Source organism: Mobula hypostoma, chromosome 5 (assembly GCF_963921235.1).
Source record: "Mobula hypostoma chromosome 5, sMobHyp1.1, whole genome shotgun sequence".
In the NCBI taxonomy this organism is placed as follows: Eukaryota; Metazoa; Chordata; class Chondrichthyes; order Myliobatiformes; family Myliobatidae; genus Mobula; species Mobula hypostoma.
In genome coordinates, this window is record NC_086101.1 from 85,032,747 (window position 1) to 85,059,706 (window position 26,960).

The following is a 26,960-nucleotide window of genomic DNA, read 5'->3' on the forward strand; positions in this document are numbered from 1 at the left end:
AGGTAAATTAACCTTCTGGGAGTCTTGCACGAGGTCTCCTAAGTCCCTCTGCACCTCTGATGTTTAAGCCTTCTCCCCATTTAGATAATAATCTACACTAGTGTTCCTTTTACCAAAGTGCATTATCATACATTTCCCAACACTGTATTTTACCTGCCACTTATTTACCCATTCTTCCAATGTGTCTAAGGACTGCTGCAACTTGATTTGCTTCCTCAGCACTATCTACCCCTCCACCTACCTTTGTATCATCCAAAAACTTTGCCACAAAGCCATCAATTCCATTATCCAAATAACTGACAAACCATGTGAAAAGCAGCAGTCCCAATACTGACCCCTGAGGAACACCACTAGTCACTGGCAGCCAACAAGAGAAGAGCCCCTTTATTCCCTTTCACTGCCTCCTGGCTGTCTTCCATTCCTCTATCCATGACAGTATCTTTCCTGTATCACCATAGGATTTTATCTTGTTAGGCAGCCTCATGTGTGGCACCTTAACAAATTTGGCTGGCTGGTGGGGCAGTGGCATCAGCGCCGGACTTCGGAGCAAAGGCTCCCGAGTTCGAATCCAAGTCGCATCCCCCCGCCCCCCCACCGCGAGCACACTTTCCATCCGTTCTGGGTTGAGCTTTGAGCTAGCCACTTGGCCTCGTAAAACAAAAACAAGGATCGAATCAGGAAAGTTCATATCATGACCCGGTTAATCAGAAAGGAGACCAATCCTGACATTACGCGCCAGACAAGAATGGCTGACTGTCTGGTGTGACAAGCTATGAATGAACCTTATCAAATGCCTTCTGAAAATCCAAGTAAATGATATCCACTGCTTCTCCTTTGTCCACCCTGCCCGTTACTTCCTCGAAGAATTCTAACAGATGTGTCAGGTAAGATTTCCTGTTACAGAGACCATGCTTTGGCTTATTTTATCATTCGTCTCCAAGTACACCGAAACCTCATCTTAATAATGGACTCCAACACTTTACCAACCACATTGACTTTTATTCATTTTCAAAGATTCACCAGATGCTGGAAATTCAAAGCAACACACACAAAATGCTGGAGCAACTCAGCAGGTCATGCAGCATCTATGGAAACGAATAAGCAGTTAACATTTTATAGACAATAGACAATAGGTGCAGGAGTAGGCTATTCGGCCCTTCGAGCCAGCACCACCATTCACTGTGATCATGGCTGATCATCCACATTTTGAGGTAAGATCCTATTTCAGGACTGGAAACGAAGGGGAAAGATGCCAGAATAAAAAGGGGGTTGGAAGGGGAAGGAGGACTAGCTAGAAGGTGCTACGTGAAGCCAGATGGGTGGGAAAGGTAAAGGTCAGGAGAAAAAGGAATCTGACAGGAGAGTGGTGGGCCGCAGGCAAAAAACAGAAGGAAGGGCACCAGTGGGAGGTAATAGGCAGATGAGGAATAGAAGAAGGGGAGGGGTAAAAAAATTACCAGAAGGAGATTCAATGTTCATGCGATCAGGTTGGAGACAACCTAGATGGAATATGAGGTGTTGCTCCTCCACCCTGACAGGGGCCTCATTGTGGCAAAAGAGGAGACCATGGACTGACATGTTGGAATGAGAATGAGGATGGGAATTAACATGGTTGATCACCGGGAACTTCTGCTTTTGGCGGGTGCAGCAGAGGTGTTCGACAAAGCAACTTCCCCTAATTTATATCGGGTCTCACCAATGTAGAGGAGGCCTCATCAGGAGCAACAGATGAACACAACAAATTCACAAGGAACGTGTTGCCTTACCTGAAAGGACTATTTGGGGCCCTGAATGGAGGTTTGGGAAGAGGTAAATGGGCATGTGTAGCATTTCTGTCACTTGCAGGGATATGTGCCAAGATGGAGATTAGTCTGGAGGGACAAACAGACAAGGGAATCATAGAAGGAGCAATCTCTGTGGAGAGTTGGGGGGAAGATAAAGATATGTTTGGTGGTAGGATGGCAGATGTTGCTGAGAATTATGTGTTGGAATTGGAAACTCATGGGATGGTAGGTGAGGACAAGAGTAACTCTATCCCTGTTAAACTGGCGAGCAGATGGGGCCAGTGCAGATGTCCAGAAAAGGGTAGAGATGTGGGGAAGGGCAGCATCAATGATGGAGGAAAGGAAACCCTGCTCTTTGAAGAAGGAGAACAACTCTGATGCCATGGAAGTGAAAGCCTCATGTGGGAACAGATGAGAAGTCAAATCAATGCACTTACCTCGAGGCTAGCCTGTAATGAGCGAACCAATAAGATTGGGGGATTAGATATTCGAAATCCATTCACCCCTGGACTTAGATCCAATTCTAAAGAGCAGAGAAGAAAAATAACATGCAGATTTTAGTCTTTTGTTACAATGATTGTATGTTGAATTTTATTTCCCATCATGCAGCATGTGGAAAATATCTCAGGACTACTTAGCTCTACTCAGAACAGTCAAATTTCCACCTCCTGAGAGAAGATGTTGAGAGGCAATATCATGGCTAATACTGAGGAAAATCGGAAGACATTAGGATCAATAGGATCCTGACAATACTGATTAATGCGTCATATTGCAGTTTGTGCATTCATTGACATGAAGCATTCTCTCTCCTTAGATACTGCCTGACCTGTTAGGTATTTCTAGCATTTTCATTCTTGATTTCAGATTTCCAGCAATCTGCCATTTTTTCCTTTTGAATGATCTACTGATTTAGAGTCATGGAGTCATTGAAAAATACATCCCAGAAACAGGACCTTTGGCCCATCTAGACCATACCAATTCATTGAACTGCTTAGTCCCATCGACCTGCACCCGACCCGGCCCATAGCCCTCCATACCATACCCATACATGTACCTATCCAAAATTTTCTGATAGGTTAAAATCAAAACTGCATCCACCTCTTGTGCTGATAGCTTGTTCCACACTCTCACCACCCTCTGAGTGAAGACTTACCCCTCATGTTCCCCTACATCTTCCAGAATCGGAGAAAACAACTTCACGATAAAAGGCATGACAAAGATTGATGGGGGCAGAGGAGGAAAGATGACAGTGACCATGGTCTGCTATTGCACCTGACTTGACAATTCAGAAAGTGAATGGTAAGCAGAATAGATCACAGAGAAATGTCATAGGGACATACAACAGACAATTAGCATCGGGGAGGCATAATTGCATAGTGGTTAGAACAACGCTCAACCCACCCCAAACAATTCGTTAACCAACCTGGCACGGACAATTCGTTAACCAACTCGACCCTGTCAATTCGGTAACCAACCAGGCTCAGACAATTTATAACCAATTAGGCCCCATCAATTCGGTAACCAACAAGGCTGAGACAATTCGTTAACCAACTCGGCCCCGTCAATTCGGTAACCAACCCGGCTGAGACAATTCGTTAACCAACCGGCCCTTACAGTGCCAGCGACCAAGGATCAATTCCCGCTGCTGATTGTAAGGAGTTTGAACATTCTCCCCGTGACCATGTGGGTTTCCTCTGGGTGCTCCAGGTTTCTTACCACAGAGCAGAGATGTACCAGTTGATAGGTTAACTGGTCCCATGTTTAGGCTAAGATTAAATCGGGGTTTCTGGACCAAGCAGCTTGAAGGCAAGAAGGGCCTACAACACACTGTATCTCAATAAATAAATAAATTTCACCTTTCACCCTTAACCCATGACATCCAATTGTACACTCACCCAACCTCACCGGAAAAAGCCTGCTTGCACTCACCACTCAAAATTTTGTATGTCTCTATCAAATCTCCCCTAATCTTCTACATTCCAAGGAATAAATTTCTAATCTATTCTATCTTTACTTATAATTCAGATCCTCCAGTCCTGGCAAATCAAGTATATTGCAGTTTGATCCAGCAGCATCATGCTGTGGGGATTGCATGTTGGTAATATCCAGGTTTTAAAAAGAAGAGGGGAGGGAGTGAAAAACTAATTAACTTTTGGTAAGTGTATTGTCACTCTCATAATCAATGATAAGACAAAACAGACATTAAAAGATCTCCTTGTACTTGCAAGTTTCAAGAAATCTCCAACATTTTCAATACATATTGTGAAATATTTACTGAACATGAGATATATTAACAAAATGCTTGGGAAATAATAAGCATGTCACCAAATTTGCTCCATGCAATAGGAAAGGACAAGTTGAAGAGCATTAAACTGAATTCCCTGCTGGGATATGCAACAATTTGCATCACCTTTGTTAGATACATGGGTTACCTGTATGTCCAAAGGAAAATAAAAGGCTGGAGTTGCTCAGCACTCTCGTGCAAGGGTGCATCAAAAATCAAACTTACAAAACTTATTGAAAATAGCAAAAACTGCCAATATTTACAGAAAGGTATGTACCAGAAAACACAATATCTGCTCCATACTTTGTCCTGTGTGAATTCTGCAGTCCCTCTCTTTCTCTCTCTCTCTCTTTCCCTATCCCTTTCTCCCTCTCCCCCCACCCCTTCCTTTCCTACTGAGAGTGATGAGCCCCCATTTATTAGGCACCAGGACATACCATCTTTAATCACCTACAAAGTTAACTTAAAACCACACATAAATTAGAATATGATGCAGCCCACAATATAGTTACAATCATTTTACAAAATAAACATTAAATACAGTATACAGACAATATATACACACATACATATCCTGATTACTAAAGAAATGGAATATTCTTCCATGTATGGTGGGCAAGTCATTAAGCCAACCCTTTAGGACCCATTATTGGACATTGAAGTGCGCACACTCAGCACAACAACAGCCGAATGACAAGGCAATGTTTGTATGTAAATGTACATGTGTAAGGAATGCGACTACCAAGCACTCTCTGTCTCATCTTCAATGCTCAATTAAGAAAATCTGCTCCCATGTGTGGGAAAATGAAGCTTCATGAAAGTTAATATTTTCATATAATTAAAAATACATGAAAATATTAACATCAAAATTTTCATTGACTTTTTTTGACCATCTATGGAAGTGGAAACTCCATTTATTTTAGCTTTAGTGCAGTGACTTTCTTCTTATCCAGAAAATCAAAATTCGTACCAATTATTAGCAGATTAAGGAAGCAGAAAATTCAGCAAAAACTGGATTTAATTTAGGTAAAATTAAAGTAATTTACTGAAAAGGATAAGCTTAAGTAGCTTCTAAATAGTGAAAATAAAACTAAGTTACATATTTAAAATTTCAACAGAAGTAACAGGGAAGAAAACTCAGTTTAAAAGCAAAATATTATGGATTCTCAAAAATGGCTTCCATGAGAGTAATGATATGTTCATTGGGATTCTATATTCTAACCATATTCAAAATCAAAATATGAGAGAAACACAATATGTACTGCTTACATTTTTATTTCTGACCTCACTAAATACAAATAATAAATAAAGTTCAGAATATGTTCCTTACTGTTGTCCATTTGAAATCTGGATTTAAAGTTATGACTCCACCAACCAAGTAACCTGAAAAATAAGCAATAAATATAGTTTACAAAGCTAATCCATGCTTATTCAACCAATTTCTCAGAATAAATCAGGCCCTTCATTGTTATTTGTGGAATCTGCAAAGTTTGGATTGTTGTACATAGTGACTATATTTTAAAAGAACATTTTTGTAAAGTGCTGTGAGATATAGTCAGAGAGGCTGTCAAAGTAAATATTGGTTGTCATTTCAAACTGATATTAAGCAACCATACCTAGACATTGGCTTCATCTACTTTTGGTGCATTAAACTGTTTCTGAGTTTAGCATAAATACCCATAGAGGTCTGTTAAAAACATGCATGCACATAGTTCAAATAGCATAATGGAAGTTTTCACCAAGAAAGATGTGCAAAAGTACATGATCCTTGATGGGACCATACTCAGTTGAAAACAAATGCTTTTAATTTGCTGTACAGCAATTGGAGAGGACATCATCCTTAAAAGGCTTATTTCCCATAATAGACAGGTTAGAGCAACATACATTATCTTCTAAAGAAGAGAGAAGTTGCAGAGGAGAAAGTGGAAGCTCAAACACTTGCTGTGAGTTATATGACCTGGCTAGCGAAGGTCATGGCATGAATGAGGTCTTATGGGGTGGTGGAGATGTTCACAGTAAGGCAGCATATGATCAGAATATTATTGCAGAGGGTGGCTTGGGTTATCTCCTCCAGATGTGAAAATTCACTGACAACGGGGGAATATTATGAGTAATACAATAATTTCACAAGACGTGTCAAGAGGAATCTCAACCACTGTAAAAAAAATCTGACTTCATAAAGGCTTATACTGCAAACATAGACAGGCAAATTCTTCCAATTACACACAAAAAAAATCTACCCTTTCCTACATCATTTTTAGCCTTACCATCTAATGCATACTCCACTCTCCAAATGCAAGAAAATTTAAAGTTAATTATTATTTCCATTTCGATTAAGACAGCACAGAGGGTAACAATAGGCAGCACAGACAGGCCTCATGAATTCTGCGTCTGAAAGGATGTAGACATAATACCCTTCTTCTCCCGATCAACAAATAGCCTGTTCATGGCCATCGCACCTCATGAATACTGGCCGTACATATCTGCTGGGTCTGCTGACGAACATCGTTTCATTGTGAATACACCTTTCCCTTTGACTTGATTGATACTAGGCACTCTGATTTTCATGGGTGGTATCTTGATCATTTTTTTTAAATGGCTATACCTGAAATGCAATTATTTTCTGCTCTGTTTCTGCTGTAGACAGGTCATTGTTTCCCTCACATCCCTCCCGACCCTGAGAAAACAGAGCGGCAGCGACAAAAGGTAAGACAAAGAGTGAAGGGGGCAAAGGAGAAAAGGCGATGATGACCATTGCCTGTTTTTGCACCTGACTTCACAACTCAGAAAGCGGTTGGTGAGAAGAACAGGTCAGAGACAAAAGTCACAGGGACATATACCAGACAATTAGCATAGAAGGCGGCATGGTAGCATAATGGTTAGCACAACGCTTTATGGTACCAGTGACCCGGGTTTAATTCCCGGTGTTATTTGTAGGGAGCTTGTATGTTCTCCCTGTGACTGCGTGGATTTCCTCCAGGTGCTCCGGTTTCTTCCCACAGGTCAAAGATGTAGGTTAACTGGTTGTGATTAGGCTATGATTAAATTGGGGGTTGCTAGGCGGCATGGCTCAAAGGACTCTAAGGGCCTTTTCTGTGCTGTATCTCAATAAATAAATAGAGACAGATACAAGAGATTGCAGTGTAGAGTGAATAATTATCTGCTGGAGAAACTGGGAAAGTCCAACAACATTAATTGCCAATATTTCAGGTCAGACTTCAGTATAGGGTACCACAGAGTGGAAGTTCTCATATTTCCATTCTATTTCGGAGGAATCAGATTATTACTCATGGTTGGAAGGCTTCCATGATGAGACTGATCTAACAGCTCAAAAAGATGACTTGTACATTGCCGTGCTACCTGGTTGAATGCCAGGTCCACAATTCAGGTGACACATGTCCTTCTGATGTTCAGTGCCACTGGTTCAGGAAACAGCTGCAATGCAGGCTTAGATGGAGGCAGATAAGGTCTCTCTGCTTCAATGCTTATCCAGCTGGAGGTCCACTCTCCAATGCACGTGAGTGGTTTGGGGCTTTTCGGGAACAGCAGGAGCAGAAGCAGCAGAACACCAGAAGCAGCTCAATGTCCTCACTGAGCAGACACGGTACTCATGAGCAGTTATTATTCACACTGAGCAGTGGAATGGTACTAATGAGCAGATTGCCAGTCTCTATGGTCAATCCAAGAGCAGCTTGTGATTACTGATGAGCAACAGAAAGTTGCATGTGAACAGTTAGCTGTTCAGCAGGAACAGAGAGATGCGGCCATACACAGATAACTCTCCCACCCACACCTGAGCGCACGTTGCTCTTCTGTAGATGCAGTGCACAGGAACTTGCCTCTCTTTTTCCTAAATGACAATATGGGCCACTCACCGCCAAAATCCCTCTACTCATCACCCCACCCCTTCCATATATCTTTGTCGGCAGAGTACAAATGCTGATGCTGAAAAGAGATAACTCCAAAGCAGGAAAAATACATTAGCAAACCGAAGCCTGTGATTTGGGGTCATCAGCCATCTCTGCTCCAGGTTTCAAGACCAAAATGTTTGTGTACCCACAGACCACCAAGCCATTGTCTACCTGGTTTCCTGGGAGATCACCAGCCTCTGCAGGTGCAGGATTTTGAAGCCTCCATTAGGAGGACACTAATTTCCTGCCACTGCATCCTCTTGGACAGCAGGCTCACCCAGGACCCAGGTGTGTTGTCCCATATTGCTCATTTAAATGGCTCTAGGCAGAGGGCCTGAGATTGACCCCTCCAGGTCATCAGGCACACCAGAAGGACAGTGAGAACCCTTCTATCAGACAAAATGAAGAGGCACAACAGTCAATACACTGTTGTGCTAGGACACCAAGAACCATGTACAAGATTGTCAAAGAGGACAGGCACCAAGGTATGAAAGCTTAGACATAAACCATCTGCATAATGATTTTTGATGTATGCATTGTTTGATGTAACTCTGCAACGCCATGAGACTGTTAGACATAGTTCAGCACACCATGGAAATAAGCCTCCCATCCAAAGACTCTGTCTACATTTCTCACTATCTTAATAATGCTGTTAATATAATCAAAGACAATTCCCTCCCTCCCTGCCCCCCCATCCCTTACATGCTCTCTTCTACTCCCACCCACTGGACAGAAGACAGAAAAGTCTGAAATGACGCACCACCAAGCTTAAGGACAGCTTCTATCTGCCTCCTAGTACGATAAGATGGACTCAGTCACAATATCATAGAGTAATACGGCACAGAAGCAGTCCATTTGGCACATCTGGTCTATTTGACCCCACCTTCTACTATTCCCATCTACCTGCATCCAGATGATATCCTTCCAAACTATGTATTTATCCTAACATCTCTAAAATGTTAGAATTAAATCTGTTTCTAACACTTTCACTGGCAGCCTGTTCCATACCCATACCACTTTCTGTGTGAAGAAGTTTTCCCTCAGATTCCCCTTGAACATTTAATCTTTCAGCTAACCTCAGGCAGAAAAGCCTGCATGCATTCACCCTATCAACGCCCCTCATAATTTTGCATAATTCTAGAAGATCTCCCCTCATTCTCCTGCAGCCAGGGAACGAAGTCCGAGCCTATTCAGCCTCTCCCTATAACTCAGGTGCTCAAGTTCAGCAACATCCTTGTAAAACAGGAAAACAGATTATTATCTGAATGGTGGCCGATTAGGAAAAGGGGAGGTGCAACGAGACCTGGGTGTCATTATACACCAGTCATTGAAAGTGGGCATGCAGGTACAGCAGGCGGTGAAAAAGGCGAATGGTATGCTGGCATTTATAGCGAGAGGATTCGAGTACAGGAGCAGGGAGGTACTACTGCAGTTGTACAAGGCCTTGGTGAGACCACACCTGGAGTATTGTGTGCAGTTTTGGTCCCCTAATCTGAGGAAAGACATCTTTGCCATAGAGGGAGTACAAAGAAGGTTCACTAGATTGATTCCTGGGATGGCAGGACTTTCATATGAAGAAAGACTGGATGAACTGGGCTTGTACTCGTTGGAATTTAGAAGATTGAGGGGGGATCTGATTGAAACGTATAAGATCCTAAAGGGATTGGACAGGCTAGATGCAGGAAGATTGTTCCCGATGTTGGGGAAGTCCAGAACGAGGGGTCACAGTTTGAGGATAGAGGGGAAGCCTTTTAGGACTGAGATTAGGAAAAACTTCTTCACACAGAGAGTGGTGAATCTGTGGAATTCTCTGCCACAGCAAACTGTTGAGGCCAGTTCGTTGGCTATGTTTAAGAGGGAGTTAGATATGGCCCTTGTGGCTACAGGGGTCAGGGGGTATGGAGGGAAGGCTGGGGCGGGGTTCTGAGTTGGATGATCAACCATGATCATAATAAATGGCGGTGCAGGCTCGAAGGGCCGAATGGCCTACTCCTGCACCTATTTTCTATGTTTCTATGTTTCTAAACTTTCTCTGCACTCCTTTAAACTTGGTGACCAGTACTACACACAATACTCTAAATTCAGCCTCACCGAAGTTGTGTACAACTTCAACATAACAACCCAACTCCTTAATTCAATGCCTGATATATGAAAGCCAATTTGCCAAAAGCTCTCTTTCCAACCCTACCTTTGATGCCACTTTTAAGGAAATATGAGCTATTTTCCCAGGTCCATTTGTTCTGCTACGCATCACAGAGCCCTATCGTTCACTGTGTAAATCTTACCCTGGTTTGACCTCCCAAGGCAACACTTCTCACTTGTCTGCATTAAATTCCATGTGCCATATTTCATTCCGTTTTCCCAGCCGCTCAAGATCATGCTGCAACCTTTGGTAGCTTTCCTCATTGTCCACAGCACCCCTACTCTTGGTATCATCTGCAAATATGCCTATCCAGTTTACCAATACCACTTATATCATTAATATAGATGATAAACAACAATGAATCCAGCACTGATACAATGGCTTCCAGTCAGAGAGACACCATTTACTACCACTCTCTGGCTTCTCCCTCTAAGCCAATATTGCATCCAATTGACTACTTCATTCTGAATGTCAAGTAGCCGAAATTTCTAGAGCAGCCCCCAACGCAGGACTTTGTCATGGGCTTTGCTAAATTCCTGCAGATAACATTCATTGCCTTTCCTTCATCAACCTCTTGGAAACCTCCTCAAAAAAAACTATGAGGCTGGCTTATACATGACCTATCATGCACAAAGTCATGATGACTATTCCTAATCAGGCTTTGCCTATCTAGATACTTAAATATCCTGTCCCTTAGAATATAGTTTACCCACATTGACCTCACGCTCACCAGCCTATAATTCCCCACCTGATTCTTAGATCCTTCTTGAACAACAGAAAACATTAGCTATCCTCCAGTACTTTGACATCTTATTCATTGCCAAGGATATTTTAAATATTTCTGCCAAGGCTCCTAAAATTCTGCACTCACCTCTCACAAGGTCAGATGGGATACCTCATCAAGCCCTGGAGGACTGATCGACCCTAATTTGCCTCAAAAGAGCCAGCACCTCTTTTTCTATAATCTGATATGTTCCATAACCTCACTACGCTTTTGCCTCAGTTCTATCCACTCTATGTCTGTCTCCTGAGTAAATAAAGATACAAAAAGTTCATTTAAGATCTCCCACATCTCTTCTGGACCCATGCATGGATGATCACACTGATCTTCAAGAGGACCGACTTTGTCCCTTGCCATCCTATTGCTCTTAATATACTGACAGGAACCCTTGAGATTCTTGGCCACTTAACCTCACAATCCGCCTTGCTATGGCCTTACACCTTATTGTCTGCACTTCTCAATAATTGCAATACTTTATTCTGCGTTCTCTTATTGCATTCTTTTGCACTCTCTCAATGCACTATTATAATGAAATGATCTGTATGTTTTCCACTATGACTTAGTACATGTCAAAACAATAAACCAATTTATCAATAGTTGAGCATGACCTTCAATATAGAACATTGAACATGAAAGAGCATTCTCTTTGGTGCACATAAATTAACAACCTTTTAATTTATGTACTTCCCTTCCACAAAGCCCTCCATTTTTCCTTCATTGGTGTGCCTGTCTTAGAGTTTCTTTAATGACCCAAATGTTTCTGCCCCTACCACCACACCTGGCAATACATTCCACACCCACCACCCTATGTACAAAAGACCTACCTATAACATCCTCCCTATACTTCTCTCTAATCACCTTAAAATTACAGCTTCTTATATGAGCCATTTCCACCCTGGAATAAAGGCACTGTCTATCACTCTATCAGTGCCTCTTATTGTCTTATATACCTGTATCACATCACCTCTCTTCCTCATTTACTTCAAGGGCAATAGCCCCAGCTCACTCAAACCTTCTTCATTAGACATGCTTTCTAATCCAGGCAGCATCCTGGTAAATCTCCTCTGTAACCTCTCTAAAGCTTCCACATCCTTCCTATAATGAGGGATTCAGAACTGAACACAATATTCCAAGTAAATATCAAATTGATTACTATCTTATGAAGCTTATTTGCTGTTTGTTCAATTTTTTAATGTCCCCGTCTGTGCGAGTGATAGAGAAATTTAAGAGAGGCAACAAATTGAGATGAAGCTTTTGCTATATGCTATCAGTTCTCTCAGAGAATCCCCACTTGTATGGGATTGAAAGCTCCTTGAATTGTTGGATAAGGATTAGTGAAAAGTGATTGCTTATAACAGGAAAGCACAACAGTATAATTAGTAGAGCTACTAGGACTTGATGTTTCAATCCCTATGGTAAGTTGGCACTCTCGATGTTGGCAGTGGGCTTGGAGTGGTGACAAGGAGGGAGGGAAGGTATGTCATCAGGGGGGCACCCTCCTTCTTTGATGTTTCTTGATAAGCCCACGACGTCTCCAGAGGGCTCAACGGTGCTACCTGGCGTCCCAGATACACCCCCCTCAGTTCCATCCCCTCCTGTCTTCATCTTGCAGCCCAGTTGTTGTCTTTCCTTTTAATCCAAATCCAGTTGCTGCTTTCCTCTGCTGCATTTGACAAGGACTTGATTGCTTGTTGGAGGGAGTGACCCCTCACCCCCATCTTCTTCAAGACTGGTTGTAGATGTAGCAACGAATCCCCTGCATCCCACTTCTACAGGGAAAATCTTGGTCTTCCAGCCATTCTGGGCAGCTTCATTTGCCAGTTCAGAGCACTTGGTCTTTTTCCTCTCATAAGCTTCTTCGACACCATCTTCCCATGGTACTGTCAATTCCACAATATATGCCAGCTTGGCTGTTGTGGACCACAGGACCATGTCTGGCCGGAGTGTTGTAGCTGCAAAGTCTGGGGGAAACATAAGCTTTTTTTCCAAGTCCACGTCCATTTTCCAATCCCGAGCGACCTGCAGAATGCTTACACCTTTTGATTTGTATGGTGCTCTGGAGGTTCATGTAATGTAATGTGGTCATGTAATGTAATGTAATCATGTAATGTGGACATTTCCTGCCGATGTCTGTGGGAGAGCATTTGTGGTGATCCGTCTCTGTTCCAAGATTGATGCCAGTTGTCTGAGAACTTGGTTATGCCGCCAAGAGTACCGCCCCTGGGTGAGGCTCGTGGTGCATCCAGTTAAAATGTGCTTTAGTGATCCAGGTGCTTGACAAAGAGAGCAAGCAGGGTCTTCTCCCCACCACTGGTTCAGGTTCTGGGGTGTGGGTAGGAGGTCATAAGTGGCTCTGATGACAAAATTTAGCAGAGATCCCTCCATCTCCCAGATGTCACGCCAGCTGAGTTTCCTCTTTTCCAGGCTCTCCCAATTAGTCCATTGGCCCTGCTTGGTCATTGAGACGGCCCTGGCGTGTTGCTCTGCCTCCTCCTGTCTTCTCAAATCCTCCACCACGAGTCGCCTCTTCTGCACTGATGTCGCATGATTAGTTCCAACTGCCACAACCTATGGACTCACTTTCAAGGACTCCTTATCTCATGTTCTCAATATTTTTGTTCCTTATGTATTTGCACAGTTTGTTGTCGTCTGCAGATTGGTTGTTTGTCCGTCCTGTTGGGTGCGGTCTTTCATTGCTTCTATTGTGTTTCTTGTGTATGCCCACAAGAAAACAAATTTCAGGGTTGTATATGGTGACATACATGTACTTCGATAATAAATTTACTTTGAACTTTGAAGTTGTTGCAAACTGAGTAAAATAACGTGTATCTACTGCTGATAGTTTATCTCTTGTGCCCCATTGTAGAACTTGAAATGGTCGATTGACGCAAGGCTTAAAATGAGTATCAGTTGATTTCTCATGAGGAACTTGTTATTGCTGACAGATTGTACATTTCGTTGGCTTGAAATACCAACCCCTCAGTGCATTATACATCCAACGGCAATCTTAAGAATATGTGATTATAGGCATAAACCATAATTTCTGTGGATATGATGTTGATTAGCTACCACTGATGTTTAGTTGTAATCCAAAAGGATCAACAATTTAAATGATATATCTACTGGGACGTTTTCTGATAATGCTACAATGAAATATGGATCACTGGCCATTAGATGAGGCATGATTATTGCATGTGCGGGTGGTATTAATGCAGTTGCCCAGGAATTCTGTGCCGGAAAGTATAAACTTCAAAGTGGAGTCAAAACCCAATGCTATGTTAATACTGGATCTCCCAGACCCCCTGATATGGGATATGGGTTGATCAGAAGACACAGGAGCAGAATTAGGCCATTTGGCCCATTGAGTCTGCTCTGCCATTCAATCATGGCTAATTTATTATCCCTCTCGAATACTTTCAATTGTGAATACCTATCATTCGGTCTGCTGGAGGCCACCACATCAAAAAGTTCCTCTGAGCTATTTGTGGTGGAACTTCTGTGTGTACACTTCCTCTTGTAAATGGGTGCCTTCACAATTCCAACCCCTTCCACTGATTTCAGATCACTTCTCTTTGTAGAGTCATTATGTACAGATCTGATCTTAAACTACCCAGCAATGTCACCACTTGAGCTGGAACTGTTAAATTTTTCATCTCACTCTTCTACTACAACCCCTGCTAGGTTCCAGTTCTTTGTTATTTTAAGAGAACATGTCCAACAGCTATAAAAACTGACTACAGTATGCGTAATGAGAATACCATTGTCTTTCCCAGTTGCAGCCTTACCACTGGTTGACTGACCATTCATTCATCATCATCATCATTATGTACCGTGCTGTATGACATGGGGGATTGCAGTCTATAACTATGATTAATCTTGGCAAACTTTTCTACAGAAGTGGTTTGCCATTGCCTTCTTCTGGACAGTGTCTTTACAAGATGGGTGACCCCAGCTATTATCAATACTCTTCAGAGATTGTCTATCTGGTGTCAGTTGTTGTATAACCAGGACATGTGATATGCACCAGTTGCTCTTACCACCATCTACCACCTGGTCCGATGGCTTCATGCGATGCTCTTCAGGGAAGTGATGGGGGGCCTAGACACCTTGCCCAAGGGGGACGTGCAAGTGAGCGGAGGGAAGGAGCATCTTACGCCTCCTTTAGTAGAGATGTATCTCTACCCGCTACTTCATTAGGCTGCTCTAAAGATGCCCTCTGAAAATTGAACAACATCTTGATGTATGAAAAGAAGAGGGTTCTAAAGGTTAGATACAATTGAATTAAAGCGGATGGTAAAACGTACAAAGGAAGATGTGTGATTAACTCAATCCTATGCCCAGCTACATTTAGTAGTGCAGGTTAATATGATCAATTGCACCCGTTCCTTGGGGTTTGTCTGCTGTCGTCACCATTTGGGCTTCAGCTAGCCCTGAAGGAGAATGGGTGCTGGTGTGTTATATGCTATATGGTTACACAATGAGCATGCCATGATTGAAAGTTGCCACTTCATGGAAGAGGTGAAATGTCCTTCTGACCCTGCATTAGTGGCAAATGCCCAGTTGTGTTGGCTCTGAATCTTCTTTTTTTTTACTTTATTGAGATACAGTGCGGAATAGACCCTTCGAGTCACACCACCCAGAAATCCCTTGATTTAATCTGAGCATACTCATGGGACAATTTAAAATGACCAAGTTAACCTATTAACTGGTAAACCTTTGGACTGTGGAAGGAAACGTGAGCACCCAGACAAAACCCACACAGTCACGGGGGATAAAGTACAAACTCCTTACAGGCAGTGGTGAACATTGAAACTGGGTCACCTGTACTGTAAAGTGATTTGCTAACCACTACACTACCCATGGTTTTAACCATGTTGAGAATTGAAGGTTTGATACCATGAGCAATATGTGAAGTTAATGCAGTGGGTGAGACTTGGTATCGAAAGATCCTTTCACTAACTTGTAGATTGAGCCCTACTGCCCTTGACCATATTCCTGCGGAGACATCTGCTCTCTGCAATACAAGATTTTACTCCTCCTCGTCACCATTTTCAACAATGGCAGAAATTATCTTCTGAAATCTATTGATTCTTCTATCTTCTGAGGAGTGCTCTGTTTCCCTACTGAGTTTCAAGTTTAAGTTTAATGTTGTTCAACCATACATGAATACCCATGAATACAGCCAAACAGAACACTGTTACTCTGCGGACAAGGTGCAACAGTCACACACAGCACAAGGCACATATAACACGTATATAAAAAAGCATTTTTAAAAAAGTCAAAGCACAGAAAAAAAAAATTGTGCCAACTATAAAAGTAAGCAGATAACATTCGGTACTGAAGAACTGAAGTAAAAGGTCCTCCTTTTAATGAAGTGAGGTGGTCTGTAGCATGCTCTGCTGGATGCTGAAACAATAGTAATGAGAAAACTCTACGACTTCCCTGCACTGCCAACATTATGTTTAATGCATTTCAAATAAGTGCACCTCATCATCCAAGTCAGCACATTCAAAATGCTGCAGGAACTCAGCAGGCTAGACTGCATCTATGGAAAGAAATAAACAGTCAACATTTCAGACCAAGACCCTTTGTTCAAGAGCTCAGCCTGAAATGTCGACTGTTTATTCCACTCCATAGATGCTGCCTGATCTACGGAGTGCCTCTAGCATTTTGTGTGTGTTGCTCTGGATTTCCAGCATCTGCAGAACCTCTTGCATTCATCATCCATGTCCCCCTTTTACATGTACTATCTAATCTAGCTCCATTCAATTCTCCATTTTATAACACTCCTACTCCCATCTATTAAGATGTTTTCCCACTCCTTTTTATGAGGGTATCTTTTAAGTTTAAGATCCACATTGAGAGTACATTTCAAATGGCTCACAGGGCATGTTGCCAAGAACACTTGAAGGCATCATTCAGGTGATTTCATGAGGCACTTACTTACAATTCATTATCTTAACTGCAATGTGCAGAAATTATATACTGCTCTGGTGGCATCTAACCATTGAGTTGCCAGAATCTCAGTTCTGCTTCAGGCTGAAAATTGGTAGTAAGGGATTGTCTACCCTTTATAGTCCTGCTCAATTTTCTGCTTTCTTTAAATCATGTGTAACTGGGAGTGATCTACACCTACTAGTTTTTCAGCAAAGGCAAAATTACCTTCAAAACTCTGTAGTTCATTTCCATGGAAACTTGAATTCAGCCAACTGGCCAATTAGAGCCAGTCAGGCCACAAAACATGCTACCAGACAAGTTCATTGCAACAGTAGGAAAGCAATGCTTCTTCACAAAAGTGACACACACAAAATGCTGGAGGAACTCAACAGCTCAGGCAGTATCTATGGAGAAGAGTAAACAGTCGACTTTTCAAGCCAGGACCCTTTCTCTGGACTGAGAAGGAAGGGGGAAGATGCCTGAATAAAAAGGTGGAGAGAGGGGAGGAGAAAGGGAAGGAAGAGGAGAACCAGGGGAATTAATAGAAGAAGATAAAGGTCAAAGTGGGGAATAGAGTAGGGGGAGAGGGAAATTTGTTCACTGGAAGGAGAAATCGATATTTATACCATCGAGTTGGAGGGTACCCAGACAGAATATGGGATGTTGCTCTAACACTCTGATGGTGGCTTCATCTTAGCACAAGAGGAGGCCGTGGATTGTGATGTCGAACAGGAATCAGAATGGGAATTAAAATGTTTGGCCGCTGGGAAATCCTGCTTGTGGCGGATGGTGCAGATGTGCTCGACGAAGCAAGCCCCCAATTTATGACGGGCCTCCCCAATGTAGAAGCAGCCACATTGAGAGCAGCGAGTACAACAGGCGACCCCCGCAGATTCACAGGTGAAGTGTTGCCTCAGTTGGAGGACCTGAATGGAGGAGAGGGAGGATGCTGATTTGCTTATTCACAAGGCTGAAAGGAGTGAAATGTTGAAAAACAAGAAGCACTTTAGCATTCTGAGAACTGATGAAAGTATTCCATTGTTACTAATTATGGATTGTATATCCTTTCATAGGGACAAAACAGCAAAACGTAGCTAGTAAGGATTACATTTTCAATAGGCTTGTTTAACAAGAGGGTATCCAGAAAACCCATGGGACATGGCTAATAAGACATAAATTGAAAAACCATATTTAATTCAATAAATGTTATATTATTTGCTGAATTATGCTATTTATGTGTAGGTATGTAGGTGATTAAGCATTCACTAATATTTTTCTTGAGGTTATAGCAAAATTATTTCAAATGTGATCCTTCATTAACATTTGCCACCAATTATAAGACAAAAAATTCTATTGATTAAATTTTTTGGGGTTTCTGACACATGATACTTACGTTGGCTTTATGGTAGATTTATGTTTCTCATGTATATAGGCTCCTGCTAAAGCTCCAGCACCAGAATTCAAATACTGCAACATATTAATAAAAGGTAATTTGTTTCTTTTCATATTCACTTCACAGGTTTTCACATTTATGAAACTCAAACACAAATAAGTCATGAAATTTGCTTCAAAATGAATAGATATTAAAAAATAAACAATTACAGTCAATGAAGCAACACAGAGGATACAGTTTTACCTTGTAGTTACACCAGCAGGCAAAGTCCACGTTCCAGTCATGTAGATGCAGTTCGACATTCCCAACAGCATGGGCAAGGTCAAAGCCAACATAACACCCCTGAACAATATCAGTTCAAAGCCAAATTAGTTTCAAGTGCACAAACAAACTGTGAAATAAAACAAACTCCAATGGTAATAGGTTGCTAAAATGGAATATATTTGCTAACAGCATTTTACCTTCTGTAAACTTTTTGAGAAACATTATTTCCAGTAAGAAAGATTTTAAAATTTGCTTTTGCTTAGCACATTGCAGATTAAAAATACTGAAAATAACAAAAAAATGGAGAAGGCATGTTACAAGATTTGCTGAGTTATATTTTCTTGCTTCATAGGCAGCACTGTCAGGATGGATGTGAAACTTGCTCCCAACTGTGAACAAGAACAAGTACTGAAATAGCAATGTTTTGGAAAACTATCAGACCAAGTGGTTGCCTCTTAATTATATAGCTCTTAAAAGTGCCCTTCAGCTCCAGGGATGGAGAATGCCTCAGAGAACAGAGATGAATAACTGTGTTTCTAATACTGCGTTGATAGGTAATCTGTGGGGATGTTACTTCTCCTTTTATGTTTCAGCAGTGTAATTGAGGAAAAAAATGCCCTTTGGACAAAAAGCTCTTTCCTTGATGCCAGCCTTTATTCTACCCATAAAGGGACCAGATGGTTAAGGATGGGTAGCAGATGTCATACATGGTTACCTTATGTCAACTACAGATGTTGGAAATAGATGTTATTAATCCAGCAGGGATTGGCGTGTTCTATATTCTAAAACACCTTTCCAGAGTATACGGTCAGTTAATGGTTTCCTACTGAAAAAAATATGAAGCACTTCTCAGCAGAAATATTCTTTTAATAACTCTTTAATATTTGAATGGAGCACACTGATTTTTTTTCTGAGATAACTGAGGCATTTACGAGAGAATCTACTGCTAGTGTAGCTATGGAAGTGTATTCGCCTGGGCTGAAATATTAGTATGATTTCTGCAGGCGCCAGGTATTCTGTGTCAACAAATTGGATATTTTTAACAATTTGAGGAATTTTTAATTACACAGAAATTTTGGACTGTTTTTCCATGAGCATGCTGATGATATTATATAATATGGTTTATTTTTTTAGCGATTGAGCATGGAGTAGGCCCTTCCGGCCCTTTGAACCACGCCGCCCTAGCAACCCTGAACAAACCCGATTAACCCTAACCTAATCACTGGACAGTTTATGATGACCAATTAACCCACTAACCAGTACACCTTTGGACAGTAGGAGGAAATCAGAGCACCCAGGGAAAACCCATGCATTCCATGGGGAGGACATAGGAGACTCCTTACAGAATGGCGCCAGAATTAAACTCCAAACTCTGGAACACCCCAAGCTGTAATAGCATTGTGATAACTGCTACACTAAATCTAATTAGTAAAATGTTACTTTAAATGTCTAGCAGTTCCAATTTTCTAAACGTTTCAACCTTAACAATTGAATTGCCTGTCTTTACCTTTGAAATATTGTATAGCTTAATCTTTTTAAAACATATTATGAGTCTATGCACTCTTAATCCCCTGGGAACATGCTTGCTATTCAAAAAAACATATGATGTAGAATGCTAAAAAGATCTTACTCTTTACAGCAGGGATAATTTTTCACCCAGGGTTCACCATTTCTTGACCCTGAATGATTATAAAACTGGAGCAGGAGTTCTGATGGAAGTTACCATAGTAAATACATAATGGCCATAATGTTTAGTTAATGAATAAAGAAGATCAACAACAAAGAAAATCTGGCTTGAAACTCAACAGAAAAACAGCAGATGCTGAAAATCTAAAATAAAAGCAGAAAATACAGGAAAAATTCTACGGGTTAAGAAGCTGACTATGGAAATGGTTCAGGATGAAACTCTGTTTTTAGAAATGGGAAACAAAAACTGGTTGGCTTTAAGTTACATTTTGGTGGGGTTTTGGAATTCAAAGGACAAACAACCTAGGATTCACCTTTAGAAGCAAATTGAAGCAAACAGTTCAGGCAAAGGACAATACAAGACAATGCTGACAAGGTGTTTTCAGCTGAACAACTGAGAATGAATATGAATGATGTTTATTAGTTTTATGAACATCATTCCAATAAAATTAGTTGAAACCTCACTGAAATACTGTAAGTATAGGTGTGGGTCAAGCAGAATGATAGTGTGTCTATCTGTAGCTCCTTGTGTCAAAGTAACAATGCCTAAAAAATGCACTTGATAATCTATCTGGAACTTCTTGAAACAGTAGAATTCTTCTGAATACTGGAACTTCAAAGAAAGTTAAAAATGTTCAAAGTAAACTTATTATCAAAGTGCATATTGGTTACCAAGTAGAACCCTGAGATTCATTTACTTATGGGAATTCACAATAAATACAAAGAGACAACAAAAAAAGCAAAATAACAATAAATAAATTAGCAATAAATTTTCAGAACATGAGATGAGGAGTCCTTGAAAGCGAATCCATAGGTTGTGGGAACAGCTCAGTGCTGGGCTGAGTGAAATTACCCATCTGGTTCAAGAGCTTGACAGTTGAGGGGTAGTAAGTGTTCCTGAACCTGGTTGTGTGGGTCCTGTGCTGGACCCAAGACAGATTCTCTGAAATGATAACTCTAAGGAATTTAAAGCTGTTGACCACCTCTGCCTCTGATCTCCCAATCAGGACTGGTTCATGGGCCTCAGTTTTCTCCTCTTGTAATCAATAATCGGCTTTTTGGTCTTGTTGGTGTTGAGTGAGAGGTTGTTGTGGCACCGCTCAGCTGATTTTCAATCTCCCTCCTATATGCTGATTTGTTATCACATTTGGTTCGGCCTACAACAGTAGTGTCATCAGCAACCTTAAGTATGGCATTGGAGATGTGCTTTGCACCACAGTCATAAGTATAAAGTGAGTAGAGTAGGGGGTCAAGCACACAGCCTTGTGGTGTACCTGTGCTGATGGTGATTGTGGAGATGATGTTGCCTAGCCGAAATGGGTGTGGTCTGCAGGTGAGTAAATCGTGGATCCAGTTGCACAGGATGTATTGAAGCCAAGTCTTGAAGCTTATTGATTAGTTTTGAGGGGATGATAGTATTGAATGTAAATGAAGAGCATCCTGACATATGCATCTTCACTGTCCAGGTGTTCCAGGGTTGAGTGAAGAGGCAATGAAATGGCATCTGCTGTTGGAGGACTTGAAGAGTGCCTCAGATAAAATAAATGAATGAATATGTTCTGAAGACTGTATCAATTGATAACCTTTAGAGATGTTTTTTCCTCCTTTTATGACTTTCCCTCCATAGATGCGGACTGACATGCAAAATGTTTTCAGTGCATTTTGCTATTATATCAAGTCTTCAGGAAATACCTTATTTTCCTTTTGTTTTCAAATTGTTTTCGTGAACTAGTGAAGGGTGACCAGTTTCAAGATCCAGGGTGTCAGTATCTCTGAAGGTCTATCCTGGGCCCAGCATATTGATGCAATTACAAAGAAGGGATGACAGTGGCTATATTTTATTTGGAGATTGAAGAGAATTGGTATGTCACGAGGGACACTCACAAATTTCTACAGACGTTCTGTGGGGAGTACTCTAACTGGTTGTATCATCTGCTATGTAGGGACTGCTGCATAGGGTCAGAAAAAGCTGCAGGAAGTTGTGAACTCAACCACCTCCACCATGGACACTAGCCTCCTGAAAATTAAGGACATCTTCAAAAGGTGCAATGCCTCAAAAATGGTGGCATCCATCATTAAGGACACCTGTCACCCAGGTCATGACCTCTTCCCATTGCTACATCAAGAAGCAGGTAGAGGAGCCTGAAGACACACATTTAGTGTTTCAGGAACAGCTTCTTTCCCTCCGACACCAGATCACTGAATGGACAATGAACCCATGAACACTACCTCACAATTTTTGTATACTGAATTACTTTAATTTTTTGTATACCGTATATATTTCTTGTAATTTAATTTTTATGATTATGTGCTGCAATGTGTTGCTGCTACCATAACAAGCTTCATGACATATGCCAGTGATATTAAACCTGATTCTTTTTCTGATCTGATAAATCTGGAATTTATCTTTGGGGACATCTTGGTAATACACTTGCTGCACCACAGGCAAACTGTTGCACAAGAAACAGTAAACAAATAATCTTGCCAGGATTAATTCTGCTCATTACTGTTTCAGATGTAGGTAACAACCATCTGAAAGATAATGCAAGGTATTTTTTGCAACAGATGAAACAAATAGGGCCTTCGACCCTTTTCAAAGTGCAACTTTGCACAATACATATAGAGGTTCTCAATTTGTAAGGGCATAATTGATCACAATCTCCACTGTAGAAAGAGGTAGAAGCTCAGACAACCATGTAAAGAAGAGCTATAACTTACTCTGGTTAACCACATGAAGCTTTGAACTTCCTCTGGTTTTCTTGTTCAGTGCCTTCCTTTCAACGAATATTACTGAAATCATTCTGATTCCTATTTTGTACTATTTATATGTTTTGTGACTTCTGTGAATCCTCAGAATTCTTAAACAGACCGTAATATATAGAAGCAGAATTAGGCCACTCAGCCCATCGAGTGTGCTCTGCTATTTCATCAGTTATTCCATTCTCCCTCTCAGCCCCAATCTCCTGCCTTCTCCCCATATCCCTTTAACACCTGACCAATCATGAAACTATCAACCTCTGCCTGAAATATACGTAACAACTTGGCCACCACGGACGCCTGTGGCAATGAATTCCACAGATTCACCACTCTCTGGCTAAAGAAATACCTCCTCATCTCTATTCTAAAAGGACACCCTCTATTTTAAGCTGTGTCCTCTGGTCCTGGACTCTCCCACCATAGGAAATACCCCCTCCACATCCACTCTATCAAGGCCTTTCAACATTTGATAGGTTTCAATTGGGTCACCACTCATTCTTCTGAATTCTAGCAAATACAGGCCCAGATCCAACAAATGCTGTTCATATGACAAACTGTTTAATCTAAGAATTACTTTTGTAAACCTCCTTTGAACCCTCTCCAGTGTCAGCACATCTTTTCTAAGTTAAGGGGCCCAAAACTGCTCACAGTACACCAAGTGAGGCCTCACCAGTGCTTTATAAAACCTCAACATCACATCCCTGCTTTTATATTCTAGTCACCTTGAAATAAATGCTAACATCACATTTGCCTTCCTCACCACCAACCCAACCTGCAAGTTAACCTTTAGGGAATCCTGCACAAGGATCCAAGTCCCTCTGAACTCAGATTTTTGAATTTTCTCTCCATTTAGAAAATAGTCTACCCTTTATTTCTTCTACCAAGATACATGATCATACACTTCCCGACACTGTATTCCACCTGCCATTTCTTTGACCATTCTCCTATTCTAAGTCCTTCTGCAGCTTCTACTTCTTCATCAAAACCTGCCCCTCCAGCTATCTTCATATCGTCAAAGCCATCAATTCAGTGAGGAATTAATTAGGAGACTGAGCAGCTCGAAGTCATGGTGCACACTGGTGCCAATGACACAGATAGGAAAAGAAACGAAGTTCTGAAAAGTTAATGTAGAGAAGTAGGGAGGAAGCTAAAAAGCAAGAGCTCAAGGATAGAAATCTCTGGATTGTTGCCTGTGCCACGCACTGGTGAGGTAAGAATAGGAAGTTATAGTAGATAAATGTGTAGCTGAAGAATTGGTAGAAGGACCAGGGATTCAGATTTGTGGGTCATTGGGATATCTTTTGAGGAAGATATCATCATCATCATTATGTGCTGTGACGTACGATGTGGGTCATCCTGATTGCATGACCATGATTATTCTCGGCAAATTTTTCTACAGAAGTGGTTTGCCATTGACTTCTTCTGGGCAACTGTCTTTACAAGATGGGTGACCCCAGCCATTATCAATACTCTTTAGAGACTGTCTGCTTGGCGTCAGTGTTCAATCCAAAAAAGTATGAACCGATCCATGTTGGAAGACAGAATGTGAATACAGAATAGATGGCTGATACCAGGATTCTTAGCAGTGAAGAGGAAAAGAAAGATCTTTGGGTTCAAGTCTAAAGCTGGTATGCAAGTGGGTAGGGTGACTGAGAAGATGCATGATGTGTTGACCCATATTAGTAAGGGGACTGAATTCAAGTGCCACAAAGTACAACACTCTGACTCGACCACACTTGGAATACTGTGTTCAGTTCTGCCTGCCTCATAATATGGGAGAGAATGCAGAAGAGAATTATCAGGATTACAGAGCATTCCTTATGAGGAAGGGATGCAGAAGCTGGGCATTTTCTCTTTAGAGCAGAGGTTCCCAACCTTTTTTATGCCATGGACCCCATTATTAACTAGAGGGTCCACGGAGGGTCCTCCTGGAGCAAAGGTGGACGTGAGGTGACTTATTAAGAGTTGCATAAGATTATGAGAGGCAGAGCTAGAGTGCCTTTTTTGCAAGGTGGCATGGCCTATACCAGAGGACGTATCTCTAGGTGTATGGAGGAATGTATAGCTAAGGTGTTGGAGGCATGTATTTTTTGCACAGAGTGGTAGTTGCCTGGAATGCACTGCCATGTGTGTTAGAAGAAATACAACAAGGACATTTAGAAGACTCGTAGGTAGGCATTTGGATGTAAGAAAAATGAAGGACTTATGGGCTGTGTTGGAGGGAAGGGTTAGGTTGATCGTGGAGTATGTTTGTATTAGTCAGCACAACATTGTAGGCTGAAGGCCCCATACTGTGTGTTACTGTTCTACGTTCTATAGTAATTTTTTTATGTCTTCCACTCTGCTGCTGCCACTAAGCAACAAATTTCATGACTTCTGCCATAAAAATTGTGATTCTGATTCTGATCATTTTCCGTTGAAGGTGTTCGATAATCTCTTGCCCCATTGAGTTTTCACTGCTCCAAATAAAATGTTCATCTCAGAGAAACGTGTATTTTCTTCAAGTTTCCCAAGGCTGACATTTCTCCTCACCTTTTCCCTCACACTTTTTTCTGTCACTTACATTTTATGTCGCTACAATAGATACAAATGCTCTGGTAGACTGTGTTTATGTCTCTCGTGATGGAATATATTTGACCTGTCACATATTTCTATTATTTTCTGTTTAGTCTTCCTTTTACTCCTGAACACTTTTTAATCATTTAAAAGCATCAGAATTTTACTTAACACTCTTTAATGGAACCCTTCAAATAGTTTTGCAAGTGATCTAATAATGGACCCTGGTCAATAGAAAATCCACTCTGAAGGTAATAGTCAGCTGGTGCAGAAGGTTTAAGTGCTCTTATTCTACCCTCCTTTAAGATGTTACTTTCCACAAGTTGTACATTATTTAAATGGCATTTTTTCTTGTAAAGCCTGAAGTATAGTTACTTGCACAGATCCACAGCTAGTAGTACAGCTGTCTCACAGCCACGGTGATCCAGGTTCAATGCTGACATCTGCTCAAGAAGGCCACATCCATCACTAAGGACCTCCATTAAGCAGAATTGCCCCCTTCTCATTACAACCATCAGGAAGGAGATTCAAAAGCCTGAAAACACACACTCAACATTTTAAGAACAGCTTCTTCCCCTCCGCCATCAGACTTCTGAACAGTCAATGAAGGCATGAATACTACCTCACTATTTTTGCTTTCTATTTTCCACTTTATTAGGTACACCTGTATACCTGCTCTATAATGCAAATGTCTAAGCAGCCAATCATGTGGCAGTAACTCAATGTAGTCATGGTCAAGAGGTTCAGTTGTTGTTCAGACCAAACTTCAGAAAGGGGAAGAAGTGTGATCTAAGTGAATTTGACCAAGGAATGATTGTTGGTGCCAGACAGGGTTGTTTCAGTATCTCAGAAACTGCTGGTCTCCTGGGATTTTCACACACAACAGTCTAGAGTTCACAGAGAATAGTGTGAAAACAAAACAAAACAAAATCCAGTGAGCAGCAGTTCTGTGGGTGAAATGTTTTGTTAATGAAAGAGGTCAGAGGAATGGTTAGACTGGTTCAAACTGGAGGCAACAGTAACTCAAATAACCATGCATTACAACAGAGGTGTGTAGAAGAGCATCTCTAAATTTCAAACTTTGAAGTGGATGAGCTACAGCAGCAGACCATGAACATACACTCAAAGGCCACTTTAATTGGTACAAGATGTACCTATATATATATAAAAGTGTGTGCAACATATTTTCCAAGATGCTTGGAACAACCTACCAGCTGATATTCTTATAAAACTGCATACAGTGTACTGAGGAGAATTGCTGCAGTTTTAAAAGCAAAGGGTGGTCACACTAAATATTGATTTGATTTAGTTTTTTTACTCTTTACTACTCTTTGTAATAATTTTTTTGAAATTTAGAAACATTTCATTTTATTATTTTGAAAAAGTCTTCACTTTACAGAACTTCTTTTTACATGTGCCCAAGACTTCAGCACAGTAATGTATATATTTGTATGTATGAACGGT

At 41.2% G+C, this 26,960-nt stretch overlaps 1 protein-coding gene across 4 annotated transcripts in view; it reads right to left on the minus strand.

The window, feature by feature from the left end:
- Nucleotides 1-26,960, minus strand: part of kynu (kynureninase) — a 297,370-nt gene that overhangs the window by 25,233 nt on the left and 245,177 nt on the right. For all 4 annotated transcript variants that reach the window (XM_063048624.1, XM_063048626.1, XM_063048623.1 and 1 more), the window contains exons 9-12: nucleotides 18,477-18,575; nucleotides 18,234-18,307; nucleotides 5,399-5,451; nucleotides 2,222-2,307 (exon numbers count right to left, since the gene is read on the minus strand). In XM_063048624.1, coding sequence (XP_062904694.1) covers nucleotides 2,222-2,307; nucleotides 5,399-5,451; nucleotides 18,234-18,307; nucleotides 18,477-18,575 — 312 coding nt within the window. The remainder of the gene's footprint in view (nucleotides 1-2,221; nucleotides 2,308-5,398; nucleotides 5,452-18,233; nucleotides 18,308-18,476; nucleotides 18,576-26,960) is intronic.